Here is a 12,738-nt window from a genome sequence, read left to right as displayed (position 1 = left end):
GTTTCGTGTTCTCTCCCCCACTCCTTCTTGTATCGCTGTCACTTGAAGATCGCCCTGTTGAACTGAATGCGTCATAAAATTCATCATCTTCATGCATACAACTTGGACCACTGGTATCCTCCGTATCATTGTTTGAATTCCCTCTCGACTTTGCTTGAGACTTTGCTTGAGACTTTGCTTGAGACTTTTCAAGGCATTGTTCAAAAAATTAGCTTCAACAGAAACGCAGGACATAAAAATGCAATCTACATCAGTGTGACACTATTGTTCGTATTTATTATTTAACCATTCTTTTGTAAGGGACGAACAAACTGTTTGAAAGTTCAAGAAAATCCAGAGAAACGAGAAAAAAAAGTAGAACGCGAACGTTATACCGGTTTAGTGCGAGACGAAGGACCGATGAGTACGCTCCACTGAACAGTAACGAATCGATTTGATCAACACTATAAACAATATTACAGGAATCAAAAGCAGGATTCTACTTTTAGAGCTCATTTCTATCTAATTTTTAATACCTTTTATGCAACAACTTCATCAAGATCAATCCCGCTTCATCTTTCACAAGCGCTTGAACGTCTTCCAATTGTGTTAATTTCATCAACATTATCTCGAACTCATCAATATCAATCTACAACAAATCATCTCATCGCAATACACGACACTCTTGATTACCTCTCCATCTTGATTCGCATCCACAGAACGAATGATTTCCTCGCATTCTCTTTTATCCAAACCGCTCATTTGAAAAATCTGCAGCAAACACATTGAATCATCCATAAAACTAGGAAACATACAGAATGGAGCTCTTCGAAGAAATCTTCCCTGATTGATCTGGAAACAAATTCTTGAACAGAAAACGGCGTAGAAGTCGCGTACCTGTATCGAACATCTCGAATGCGCGCTTCAGAGATTTTTTCGTCAACAGCGTCTTTTGGTCCCATACAGACAGTTACAAACTCTACAAACCAAGCAAGTGCATACAACTGTCCCAATTATCCTCTCGAGTCCCAATTATGAAGCCATCCTCCATTGAAGTCCCAAGTATCCTCTATAGAGTCCCAACAACTTACCTGAGTAGTTCAAGTATCCATTTTGATCGAAATCAATCGATTGTAAAAGTCTGTCAACCTGGCGTTCAATCGACTCTTCATCCAAAGTCGTAATATCTGCGCCTTTCAACTAAAAAGAGAGATAGGAAAAACTCTTCTATAGAAAACACTCTTCTCTCCCGACGAATTAGCGTCTTACTCTCAAGAGCTCCTTATAGCCGGATTTGAGTTCATTGCGGTCTAGTTGGCCGTCTCCGTTCCTATCCAATCGCTCGAATATTGCAGTGAGATCCTTAGTTTCCTCTTTTGTTGTTAATTTTGATCCCATGTATAATAATGCTGCCTTCGCTAATTTTTGAGACGATCTGAACAAACAAGCGATGAAGAGTTGGAATAATACAGTGAACGTCTGACAAACACCAACAACTTGTCTACTCACTGGAAATGGATCATATTATTGATAGCTGATTCAAGTAAAGGAAGTTGTTTTCCCAATTCTGTTGGCTGTGACATCTTCGCGATGAATTCGTGGTCCAAACATTGTTGCGCCGTATATCTCATGGAGGGAACGAACATGAGCATGTGGCGGATTAAATTTTCCACACACTGTGCTTCGCGTTGACTTTTGGCAGGAATCGAAAAGTGGCCTAGTAGAATACTTTCCTGCTGTCACGCGGGCCAAAATGTCGGACTCTGGTTGCTCCGCCGAATGGTGGACGTCCTAAAGAAAGAAAGTTGCACAAAGAGAAAGACTTTAAAAATGAACAATATTGGTGCGTTGTCTCCATAGCAGAGAATCATCTCTGTAAGACGCCTACCAGTAATTAGAATATAAAGAATGACACCCAGACGACCAGATATCGCATTTTTCCGTATAAGACCCAGCAAGAACTTCAGGTGCAATATAGTAAGCTCTGAAAATAGAAACATGTGAACTCATAAACCTTAACTCTACTCCTGCTCTCTTTATGGATGTGGCTATCGATGTGGCTATGGATGTTGCTGCTATGGGATGGTAGATGAGACTGACGTTCCAATTTTATCTTTCATTTTAGTTGCTGAAGCAAAATGGGTCGACAATCCAAAATCGATTATTTTGATAAGAGCATCTGTATTCGAATTTTCCAATAACAAATTTTCAGGTTTAAGATCCCGATGAACAATGGAGTTATGATGCATATAATTAATATCCTGATAAAACCTGCTTGATTGTACGCGCCGCATCGTAAATATCCAAACGTTTCTGCTTCGCGATTTTATCGAACAATTCTCCCCCCCCCCCCCCCCCCCCCCCCCCCACCGGTATAAGCACTTCACCGACCAAATAGTAATAGCCGGAATCCTCAAAAAATTCGTTAGAGTTTCATGATATTCGGATGATCCAACTCCTTCAATAATTCAATCTCACGAAGCAAAGATGATGTTGAGCTTCCCTTTTTCATAGATGCTTTTGAAATCACCTTCACCGCACATTCCTGGCCAGTGACCTTATCGCGACACAGTACGACTTCCCCGATAGCTGCCCTTCCCTAACACCTTGATTCCTCCATAACGATCAGAAAACGCTCCGACCTTCTGATGGATGAACATTCCGGGAGTCATTGCGTCGCTCTGTTTGCTTCGCGACGATGCAGAGCCCTCCTTGCGCAGGGTTCCTCCCTCCGCTGGTGTTACAGGCTTTCCAGTTTTCATTTCCCATTGTGGCGGTTTATAATTCTGAGCAAAGCAACCAGTAGGTAAGAAGAATTTGACGAGGCGCTAACTTCAATCCCTCTTTGGCGTCTCGACACGGAAGTTGCCGAGAGAACTACCGGAGAGATATTTGGAGAAATTTTCAAGCTTTCAAATCCAAACAAATCAAATTTGGGAACGAACAATTGAACCTGAGGGCTCTCGTTTCTAGCAAATGGGCGCAGGGAATAGAAGCTCAGTTGGTCGCCTTATCTTTTTCTGGACCTATTGTCTGATCGCTTGGACCGCATGCTTCTGATAAACGGTTTGCGTAATCTTGGTGTTGTGTGTGTGGAGTTTGTTACCTCTGCTGATACAAGAGAGTGGTGCGTGTCAACATCGTCGTCATAAGTGTAACAGATCCTCAAGCTGGGATTAAGAGGGTTTCACATACTCGAAAAAACTTAACTAAATTCATGTTGTTGAAATAATAATGCGGCGGCAATTTCAACATCCCAAGCAGAAGCTTCTAAGGCTCGAATGGATGCACCTCTGGGAAAACCCAAATCAACCAATCTGTAAAAATACGGCAACAGAGGGCCTAACTGTCGGTATGCTTGAAACAGCAAGCCGTATTGGTGTTGCTGACCTCTTCACTTTCTCTTCTGAAATCTGTTGCCGACCATCCTGACGCCGAATCTGAGGGGCCGATTCGGATGACGGTTGTGGTGCGACGGGTTGGTTTGAATCGGGCGCATTGATGTCTTTTTCAGAAAGAAACGGAAGAGCCTCATGACCGATTCTCAAAACATTTTCGCGCAAATCGACCAAACACTGATGTCGCCTAAAACAATTGAATTGAGTCGGAGATCCGAACAAAGCAGTCGAACCTTAATAAATCCAATCCGAACAAAAAATCAACCTTATCGTCCTCAAGGACTGTGAGAGAGGCTGCAAAAAATTGGTTTCCCATCTTAAGCTGAACCATATGAATTCTTCCAACAATTCGGGCAGTCCCAACGCCTCTAAAGTAAGCAGAGCTTGCCACAGTCGTTGAACATGGAACACACCTGGCTATTCCACTGAATCTTGTGTCAACAAGGCTCATCAAATTGCATCGCTCTGCGCATCTTTTTGACATGATTGTTGCCTGAGATAAAAAAAAGTGAGTTTTTCCAAAATAGCTTTAAATAAGAATACCTGAGCACCAGAATCAACGAATGCCTTCAATTGAATGTGATTCACTTCCACAGCGACGAACAACATGATCACATTTCCTAACAGTGAAGATTAAGACGTCTATGGAAGGAGAGTCCCACCGAAGCTTTCGGGCAAGTACTCTTGTGCGCGAAGGTAAGATTCCTCAATACGCTGCTGTTGAATACGTTCTAGAAAAAGACGTTGGCTATCAGGATGCAGAGGGTCAGCTGCAGCTTGGGCTCTGCGGCGGTATTCTTTGTTCATTTCCTGATAAGTTAGTCGTGATCCACGTTGAGCTCTTGTCCCTTACATTTCTTTTTTTCTCATGCTCTGCTTTCACAGCTTGACGCAATGCTTCCTTGTCACGACTTCTTAGCGCTGCTGCTACATCAGGATTGGTTGCTGAAATCATTTCTGGGAGTTCTGGTTCAACAAGACTGCGGGCAAGTAAATTTTCGACAATCTGATTAATCTGTTGCACTTCTTGTGTGGAACTTCTCAGATCCAGAGCTGCAGAGGAACACTCAATGATCTCCAGTATCTAGAGTGAACGCAAGAGAGGACTCCAGAAATTCAAAGCACGAACCTGAGAAATCTAAATTAGCTAAGACTTCAGAAATTGATCCAGCGTTTCCTCTTTGGTTTGGCTGAAGCATCAGAATACTTCCGTCCTTCAATCCAATTTCTTTTAAAGTCTTTAAATCGAGTGACGCATCGAGAAGTTGAGAGTTGTGAACCAATCGCTGTTGACGCGGTTCAACATGGCAGTCAATCTCAACAAGGGAACGGAACAATTCGAGTGTCATGTCATCTGTCACCTCTAATGTTACAGTAATTCCTGCAAAAAAGCGATTCTTTGCTTTCCCCCGTCATGCGGACCAACCACATTCTCATTCAACTCACTTGGGTCGGTGACAGTAATCTTCATTGCTTGTAGGTCCAGGCGGGAAACAGCTGACGCACCAATTAATTGGATTGAATTCATCTGAAAATTAGATTCTGAAGCTTTAAGCTCTCAGTGATTCAAACACCAGGCAACTCATTCCGATCTCATTTGCTGAAAATCATACCAATTTTCTGTATGAACTGATCTTAATGGAATCTAATCCCTCTTGGCCTATCCATGTCATCAAAGTGAGCGTTTCTCTGAAGCAATACATTCAACAACACTTGATGAGATTCGTTTTCTTCTACTCAGGCCTATTCGTCCACAATCTTTGGACACCAGAATCAGCGAATTCCATTCGGATGTCTCAATTTGACAGCCATTTCTGAAGATGGGTCCCTGTTATTCGTTGGTGCTTCAACCCAGGTACAAAAATACAACGTTGCATTGTCCCACGTGAAGTATTTCAGATCTTTGTCTTCGACCTCACGGCATCAGCAGCAGAGATCAAAGCGTCTCGTCTACATCCACAAAATTCACCTTGTCGTCATCAAGGATTGCAACGGCCTCTCTATGTCGTTGGAACTCCAGATTTTGGGATCATCAATTCAATAGCAGTTGGAAACTTCTCTTCCAAGCCGAGTTTAGTCGCAGTAACGAGTTCGGGATATGTAAGCGTCCAAACAGATCAATTGATGAGGTATTCTTCGATGATTACGAAGATAATTCGACCATCTTGTTTCCCAGGTGATGGTCTTCTTCTATCTCGAGCCGGACGGTTTAACTCGTCCCATGATTGCGAGCACCGTAAGTCCTCAAATCACCTTCAGTGTCCCGTGACTGTGCCAAGAGTGTCCCAAGAGTGTCCCGAGATTTCCCATGAGAACGTCCTTTTCTTTGTATCTTCAGAAGTTCGGCATAGATACAGATGATTCGGCGTGGAGTATTGGAATTTCTTCGACATTTCCAATTGTTACCGTCGGAACCAACGCTCACAAGATCTTTGCATTCGATTTCAGTCAGGATGCGATTCGCGAGCAATATCATCCGGCGGGCTCTCCAAGAACCGAAAGCCGACGATTTCGCCCTTTGGCCTTTCGTGACTTGACATCTTTCTTGGATCGACTCATTGCTCAGGGGGAGAGACTCCAAAATTGGGGTGGAACGCGGACTCGTGGGAATGATTTTCAGAATCATCAAGCACCGTCTAATTTCGAAATAACAGGGCCACTGAGCTCAGATCCAGTCGCGGAGGAAAGTAATCTGGATGATCAACGAGGGAGGATGATGGAGGGCAACGGGACGCCAAGGAGAGAGACACTCCCTAGCAGGCGGAGAGAGGATCCTACGAGTCGTCCATCGGAGGAGGATCCCACGGGTCGTCCATCGGAGGAGGATCCCACGGGTCGTCCATCGGAGGAGGATCCCACGGGTCGTCCATCGGAGGAGGATCCCACGGGTCGTCCATCGGAGGAGGATCCCACGGGTCGTCCATCGGAGGAGGATCCCACGGGTCGTCCATTGGATCCTTCCACTTCCTCGTCGTCAAGGTGTTTGAATAATGTCCCCGACATTCGACTTGATGATCGTTCGTCTCGTCGATCGAATTCGTCGAATTTTAGTCCAGATGGAAGTATTTATGAGAATTCAGTTACAAATGACTCACTTGATGAGTTTGTGACGATTGGCGCTGAGAGTGAATCATCGGAGGAAAATGAAGCCCAAGAGATCAATTTTGATGAAGAGGAAGAGGCCAATCGTCAAGAAAGGAATCGTCTATTGGAGCAATTCATTGGTGCGTTCATTTGGGAAAAGGACAGTTGGGACAATTGGGACAGTTGGGACGTAGAGCATGTCCATCGTGGATCCTTTCTTAGTTTGATGGATTGATCCACATGCAAATTAGTTATGGCAGTCAACTGCTCAGTTGTTCATCATTCGTGATATTCAGATGAACAAGGAGCTGAGGAAGAAGTTCATTCGCGGGAGGAGTTTATACGGACGCGCACGAAAGGTAAAATCAGTCAGTCATCCGACATTTCAATCCGTTCCAATTTAGTCCATCAAAGTCCAAAATCTTGTTTCATTTCACAGATGACATGTTGAGGCGTTGCATTTTTGCTCATCGGCACAATATTCCCCATTTACGATTTTCATTTCTCGGTTCCTTTCTATCGTCTGCGTCGATTGATCGAACATTTAAAATTTGGAGAACAAAATCTTTGATGAGAGATAGAATTATATCAAGCAATCAGGATGAGTAGGTCTCCGTGTGTGGGCAACACATTCATCCTTTCTAATGGCTCCTTCGTCTTGTAGTGATCCTGATTGCGTTGCCACACTATCGGCTAATGAATGGTGCTGGGCGTCTGTTTGGATGCCGGAGGAAGCTGTAGCGGAGGTAATAATACTAGGCACTTATTCAAATAGTTTGAAAGGGGATCTCTTTGATTATTTTGATTATTGTTTGCTTCATGAATTTCAGAGGGACTTTATTGGCTGCTGTCATTCCCACTTACCAATCATTATAAAATTCATACGTCTGTGGCTTTTGAAGGGTCTGCTGGGTCAAGAAGAGAGCGAAACAAGTTCTGACTCAAATCAAACTCCCACCAGACACTCACACTCTCTTGTCGATAGTTCTTCCCTTACTGCTGAGCTGCTTGTTGATTATATTCGCGATGTCTTAACTTCACGGGAGATGCTCTCCCAATTGAGTCTCAAGACCTGGACCAGTTCAAAACTGCAAAGTTGGCTCATGGCATTTCTTCCAAGGGATGATCTGGTGAGAGAGGATCAAAGTATTTTCTATCTGTTCAATTGGGACTGCTTGGGACATCCTCTGAGTGTCATGCTCCCTTTTCCTTGCAGCCGCGCTCTGGATTCCTTCCTCCATCTTCTTTAGTCGAATCTTCTTTTTCTGATTTTGCTCCTGCATTTATTAAAGACAGCACCCCCATAGAATCAATCGGGATGTCAAAGATTTCAAGCGTCCCAAGCTCAGAAGATCAAGCCTGGTTGGAGGAGTGCTCAGAAGTGGCTTCAGCAGCTGTTGCAGATGGTTCCAACAAGATCAAGCGGGAATGTCGGGGAGTCGATTTTAGCCTGAATTCAGCCGAACAGTGTGTGGTCAAAAAGATCATATCCAAGCCCGAAGCCCGTCTGCGCCTTCTCTCCTTGCGTCAGTCAGTCCAGTTTCAACGCCGTTGTGAAATTGTCAACACGGCCATTAGATGTCTGCTTCAATTGTCCCAAGAGCAGCTTGATTTTGATTTGTTCCAAGAAGACCTCGAAAACGCAATACAAGAGACGACGGATATTGACTTCGAGAGTCAAGAGGGAAGACATTCGATGTGCGAGAATGACGCAGTGCGCCACGCATCTGAACTGGACAGCAAGTGGGAGGATGGTGTCACAGATTCGAATGTGATCTTTGCTTCTTTTGAGGCTCTTATCAAAGAAGAACGTCCTTCTGTCGAATTAAAACAATTACTCGAAATAGTGAAGCATCGAGTTGTTGAATCGATTGGGTTTCTGATCGTTATTTGCAACAGAACACATCAGCAAGCAGTTAGTTATCTTCATGTTTGGGACACTTCGGAGATTTCTGCGAGACAGATATCCGTCGAGAGTCCATCAGGGCTGTTTTCCTTCAATTCGAATTCCAGTAATGAAGAGAGAAGATCTCTAAATGAAGAAGAAAAACCAGTTCGCTTATCAATTGAAGAGGCGAAAGAGTTGTCGTCCCATTATGTGATTGGCGCATCAGATTCCTCGCTGTATTTGTACTCGTTTCTTTTACGTGAACGTAAGAAGGAATTTTATGAGAACGATTACAAAGAGTTCAGAAGAAGGATCCAACCCAATCAAGATTCGCAGGATTCAGATGAAAGCGATCATGCAATCAGTGGAATATCGACTGAAGGGGATGAACGGTCCTACTATTTGGTTTCCCCCAAACTCGTTTCACGCGCGATTCCCTCTCAATTAGGAGTTGGAACCACGTTTCACAGAATTTCTGTTCTAGAATGTTGTCCCCATGCTGGTCTCATCTTTTGTTCTTATCAAGATGCGTTGCCTGTGGGCGTGTACCGCTTAATTCGTTGCAACATAACAAAACGAATTTTCTTTGAATCCGTTCTTCGAATTGGAGGTTCAGATCGTATTCCTTCTTTTTTGCGACATCCATTTCTTGCCCCAAGCCCTCCAATCGATTTTATCCCAGGAATTGAATACTCAGCTGATTCGACGCCAGACAACTCTTCAACGCGTCCCAAACTCTTACTCAATACGTTACGATCAAATGGTATATCAACACCAATTCAAAAGACGGATTTAATTCTCGATGACCCTGCTGACATTCATTCCAATTCTGATGATTATCACGAAAGACTTGGACTCGCTGGATGGTCACTCCGATGTAGTACAGTCTCTAAACATCTGGTTCCTTTCTCTAACGAAAGTCCTTCTCAAATTCATTCAATTGACTTAAGGCTTCTCTTACACGGATGGTGAGTCAATCATTTTTCCTTGAAGTCTCATGAAGTCGCTTTCAGGAATTTGTGCCACTACGTCATTCATCTGGGATGACAACACAAACTTTTTTTTCTGGTGCGGTGGAAATGTGTTCGAACAGGATTACAGGTTCTGAACCTTCAAGGTCCCATCTGATATCAAATGGGGAAGCGCAAATCTAGGAAAGTTGTCCGTCAGGCCGCAGTCCCGAGGCTTGACGTTGAATTTGACTGCCCTTTTTGTGGACATCTAAAGTCCATTAATGTTAAATTGTAAGTTTTAATTGAGATTTCTGTTGAGAGCGCTTTTTTTTCACCAGAGATTTCAAACAATTTGTCGGAAGATTGTGGTGTCGAGTTTGTTCGGTCGATTACAGCCAATCGGGAATTTCTAAATTATCGCAAGCTGTTGATCTGTACAGCGATTGGTTGGATGCATGTGTAAGTGCGAATTCTCCGACGCAACTGAGGAGGACGAGAGAAGAGTATTTGTACGAGAATGAGGCTGAGGAAGATGATAGAGGGGTTCCAACCGATGAAGATGATTCGAGAGTGGAAACGATGGAAAATAGCGAGACGCAATTGATTGATGAAAATGACCTATTTTTTGAGGATGAGGGAGACCCTAGCGATCAGCGAGAAGAAGATCTTCCAGTAGAAAACTCTCCAACAGGATTAGATGAAGATGAAATTACCGCAGAGAAACAGAGAGGGGGTCGATTAATCAGACCGGAAGCGTCTGATGAAGAAAGTGAATCTGCCAATCCTGATGATGATGACGATGATGATGATACTCGAGTGATAAAGCGACAGAAAGTAGAATTATTCTCTTGAAGTCGATATAATTGTTTTGATATTTATTTTGCGATTTGTTCTCTCGTTTTTGATGGATGTTTATAACAAATGTCTCTAAGAAGAGCGTGATTATCACCAAATGATTAATTACATTCCTTCGCGTCGACGTGGAGCGCACCGAATAATGTCATCAACACGAATGATCTGAAGAAAAATGGAGCGTCGTTCCGAAAGCGCAACAAATCAACTTCAATAAGCAACAGGGTCTTTTTCATCCACTCACCATTTCAGCAGCTTCAGACGCAGAGCAGAGCTGCGACAACTTTGACTTGAAAGCCTCCATCACTCCAAGTTGTCGAATATCGCCAGCATCCCCATTAACGATATCTGAAGAGAAGATTCAAGAGACACATAATGATCGGCAATTGATTACCGATTCCCATATAAGACTCTCCGTTATGATGAGCTGCTCTCAGTTTTGCGACAATCTCCGCTGAGTCGAATCCTCCGTTGTCGAGAATAATCGTTGGAACCTGGCGCAACGCTTTAGCGAAAGCTTCAATTGCCAAACTCTTTTTTCCGCCGATACTCCGAGCCAATGAATCAACAGCATCACTCATTGCCATCTCAGCAGCACCACCCCCATAGACAACTCGGGTATCAAGAACCAGTTGGGACAGAACCGCAAGTGCATCATGAAGAGACCGCTCAGCCTCATCTGCAAAACAAAATTCGATCCATTGATGAAAACGATTAACGGATTCATTTCATATTTTTGACAATTTCAGAGGCGCATCCATCATCTCACCAAGAATATGAAGATTCGCTCCTCTTAAGACGATCGTACAAGCTTCATTGCTCTTGCATCCAGTGAAACGAATGACTTTCGACTCTCCAATCATAATCTCCTCGATCGAATCGCAATACAAACCAACAGAGTTTTATCTGGACTGGAAAAAAAGGAAGAGGATTATTGCGGATTCCATTTTGGGACACTCGACTCCAAAGATGGTCTGGGACACGAAATTCACGAAGCTCTATCGCACACTGACCTTTCGAATGTCGAAGCAATTTCCGCTCCAAGAACTGCTGCAAGTCTTTCGGTTCCATCAAAATCTGCGTGTTCTATTGGGGTGACTCCAGCATCTTTGAATAATTGCTCGGGATAATTGTAAATAAGTTGGCGGTTGATGAAAACATTGCATCCATGCGCAACGATTTTTTCTACCTGAGGGACATAACCCATTGTCCAGTCGAGCGATCTTGCAAACCATAATCTCCTGACTGTCTTCGGTACCTTTGTTTTCATTTTTTCTCGTTCAGCGTTTTCTAATTCTGCTACTGCTTCGAACGAGTCGACCTTCACTCTTGCACCATAAATTTTAATTTTGTCTGTATCCATCGGAGTATTTGCAACTAGAACGTTACACTTCTCAATTTTTTTGTGTTGTCCGACACCTAGAGAGATCCAACCAACTCAGTAGGACCAAATGTTTGACACGCCAACTCACCCAACGCCTTCTCTAAAATAAATCCTTCTTCAAGGAAAGAATCTCGCAGAGTTCCTCCAGACTTCTTGATGATCTAAAGACGATTTATAACCATATCATACACATTTACATATATATATATTATATATATATATATATCTACCCTTTCAGTTGAACGAGCCCTACCTGTATATAATCCAAGTTTGGCTTCCCTTTCAACCTCAAAATCGCGTCAACGGCTAGTTTGGCAAACTGATCCTTTTCGTACGTCAATAGTTTCGAAGACAAAGCTGTTTTTGCAACGTTCATTAGATTTTCTTTCATCTTCTCTTCGCTGTTCGAATTATCAAAAGCAATCTTCTCAAGAGCCTCACGAGCCGCTTTAGCAGCAAGACGATATCCGGCGATGACAACCTATGAAAGCAGATGAATTGTATAGCAGATGAATTGTATATCGAAATTATATATCGAAACAGATAACTACATGTTGACAGATAACTCGATGTTAACAGATAACTAGATGTTGACAGATAACTGTATATCGACCAGTTACACTGTAGAGAGATTCCCCACTCGCCTGTGGATGGATTTTCTGTTCAATCAACTGCTCGGCATTTCTGAGCAATTCAGCGGCAAGAACAACAACGCCGGTTGTTCCGTCTCCACATTGACTGTCCTGCTGTTTTGACACGTCTGTAAAGAACATATGGGAAAAAACAAAAATACGGACACATACCGACAAGAATCTTAGCAGCAGGATTGTCGAGCCACACAGATTTCAATATTGTAGCTCCATCATTTGTGATTGTCGTCTTATCCCGTCGAGATCCTTCACCTCCAATAGGTTGGAGAATTTTGTCGGTTCCTGGAAGAGAGATGGTTGCATCAACGCTTCGACCCACTTATTACCTTTCGGTCCCAGCGTTGATTTGACGAGATCCCCGACAGCAATCGCTCCAACGAAGTATTGAAGACGCGCAATTTCCCCGCGGTCTTCCTGACCTCCGCTTTTCAGGACTTGAGGGATGATATTCTGAATGAACAAACATTAATCCCGTTTAAAGGCTCCAGTAACCTACCATAGCCATCTTCTTGGACAGGTGATCAGGACCGCTACGAAGGCAGCTATGGTT

At 43.4% G+C, this 12,738-nt stretch overlaps 3 protein-coding genes across 3 annotated transcripts; all 3 read right to left on the bottom strand.

The window, feature by feature from the left end:
* Window positions 1-781: 781 nt before the first annotated feature.
* Window positions 782-2,741, bottom strand: LOC129618244 (calcium-dependent protein kinase 4-like). Its single transcript, XM_055533048.1, is given in 14 exon segments — window positions 782-831; window positions 877-937; window positions 939-958; window positions 1,071-1,179; window positions 1,249-1,414; window positions 1,489-1,700; window positions 1,702-1,743; window positions 1,745-1,770; window positions 1,868-1,895; window positions 1,897-1,963; window positions 2,080-2,237; window positions 2,239-2,406; window positions 2,408-2,563; window positions 2,565-2,741. Coding segments are annotated over 14 exon segments (1,440 nt in total).
* Window positions 2,742-3,184: 443 nt separating this feature from the next.
* LOC129618243 (uncharacterized) lies at window positions 3,185-4,576 on the bottom strand. Its single transcript, XM_055533047.1, has 5 exons — window positions 4,507-4,576; window positions 4,231-4,430; window positions 3,611-3,870; window positions 3,370-3,564; window positions 3,185-3,296 (listed from the first exon to the last, which is right to left on the bottom strand). Exons 1-5 carry the CDS (start codon window positions 4,574-4,576, stop codon window positions 3,185-3,187), a joined length of 837 nt encoding a protein of 278 aa, XP_055389022.1.
* A 5,686-nt stretch (window positions 4,577-10,262) lies between these two features.
* On the bottom strand, window positions 10,263-12,693 carry LOC129618245 (uncharacterized). The gene is given in 13 exon segments (XM_055533050.1): window positions 10,263-10,319; window positions 10,399-10,502; window positions 10,549-10,833; window positions 10,924-11,038; window positions 11,041-11,065; window positions 11,168-11,343; window positions 11,413-11,573; window positions 11,627-11,699; window positions 11,792-12,019; window positions 12,183-12,298; window positions 12,342-12,470; window positions 12,515-12,638; window positions 12,685-12,693. Coding segments are annotated over 13 exon segments (1,602 nt in total).
* Between the last annotated feature and the right edge of the window lie 45 nt (window positions 12,694-12,738).

The sequence above is a fragment of the Condylostylus longicornis genome, unplaced genomic scaffold (assembly GCF_029603195.1).
Source record: "Condylostylus longicornis isolate FDR11 unplaced genomic scaffold, ASM2960319v2 ptg000781l, whole genome shotgun sequence".
Taxonomy (NCBI): Eukaryota; Metazoa; Arthropoda; class Insecta; order Diptera; family Dolichopodidae; genus Condylostylus; species Condylostylus longicornis.
This window is presented reverse-complemented; position numbering and strand designations above follow the sequence as displayed.

Bases quoted from the DNA above. Each gene is read 5' to 3' on its own strand.
- LOC129618243 (XM_055533047.1), bottom strand. From the start codon at position 4,576: ATGCTTCAGCCAAACCAAAGAGGAAACGCTGGATCAATTTCTGAAGTC. The intron at 3,871-4,230 runs GTAAGGGACAAG...TTTTTATCTCAG, and splicing joins AGCATGAGAAAAAAAGAAAT to GCAACAATCATGTCAAAAAG. The intron at 3,565-3,610 runs GTTCGACTGCTT...CAATTGTTTTAG, and splicing joins TTCGGATTGGATTTATTAAG to GCGACATCAGTGTTTGGTCG.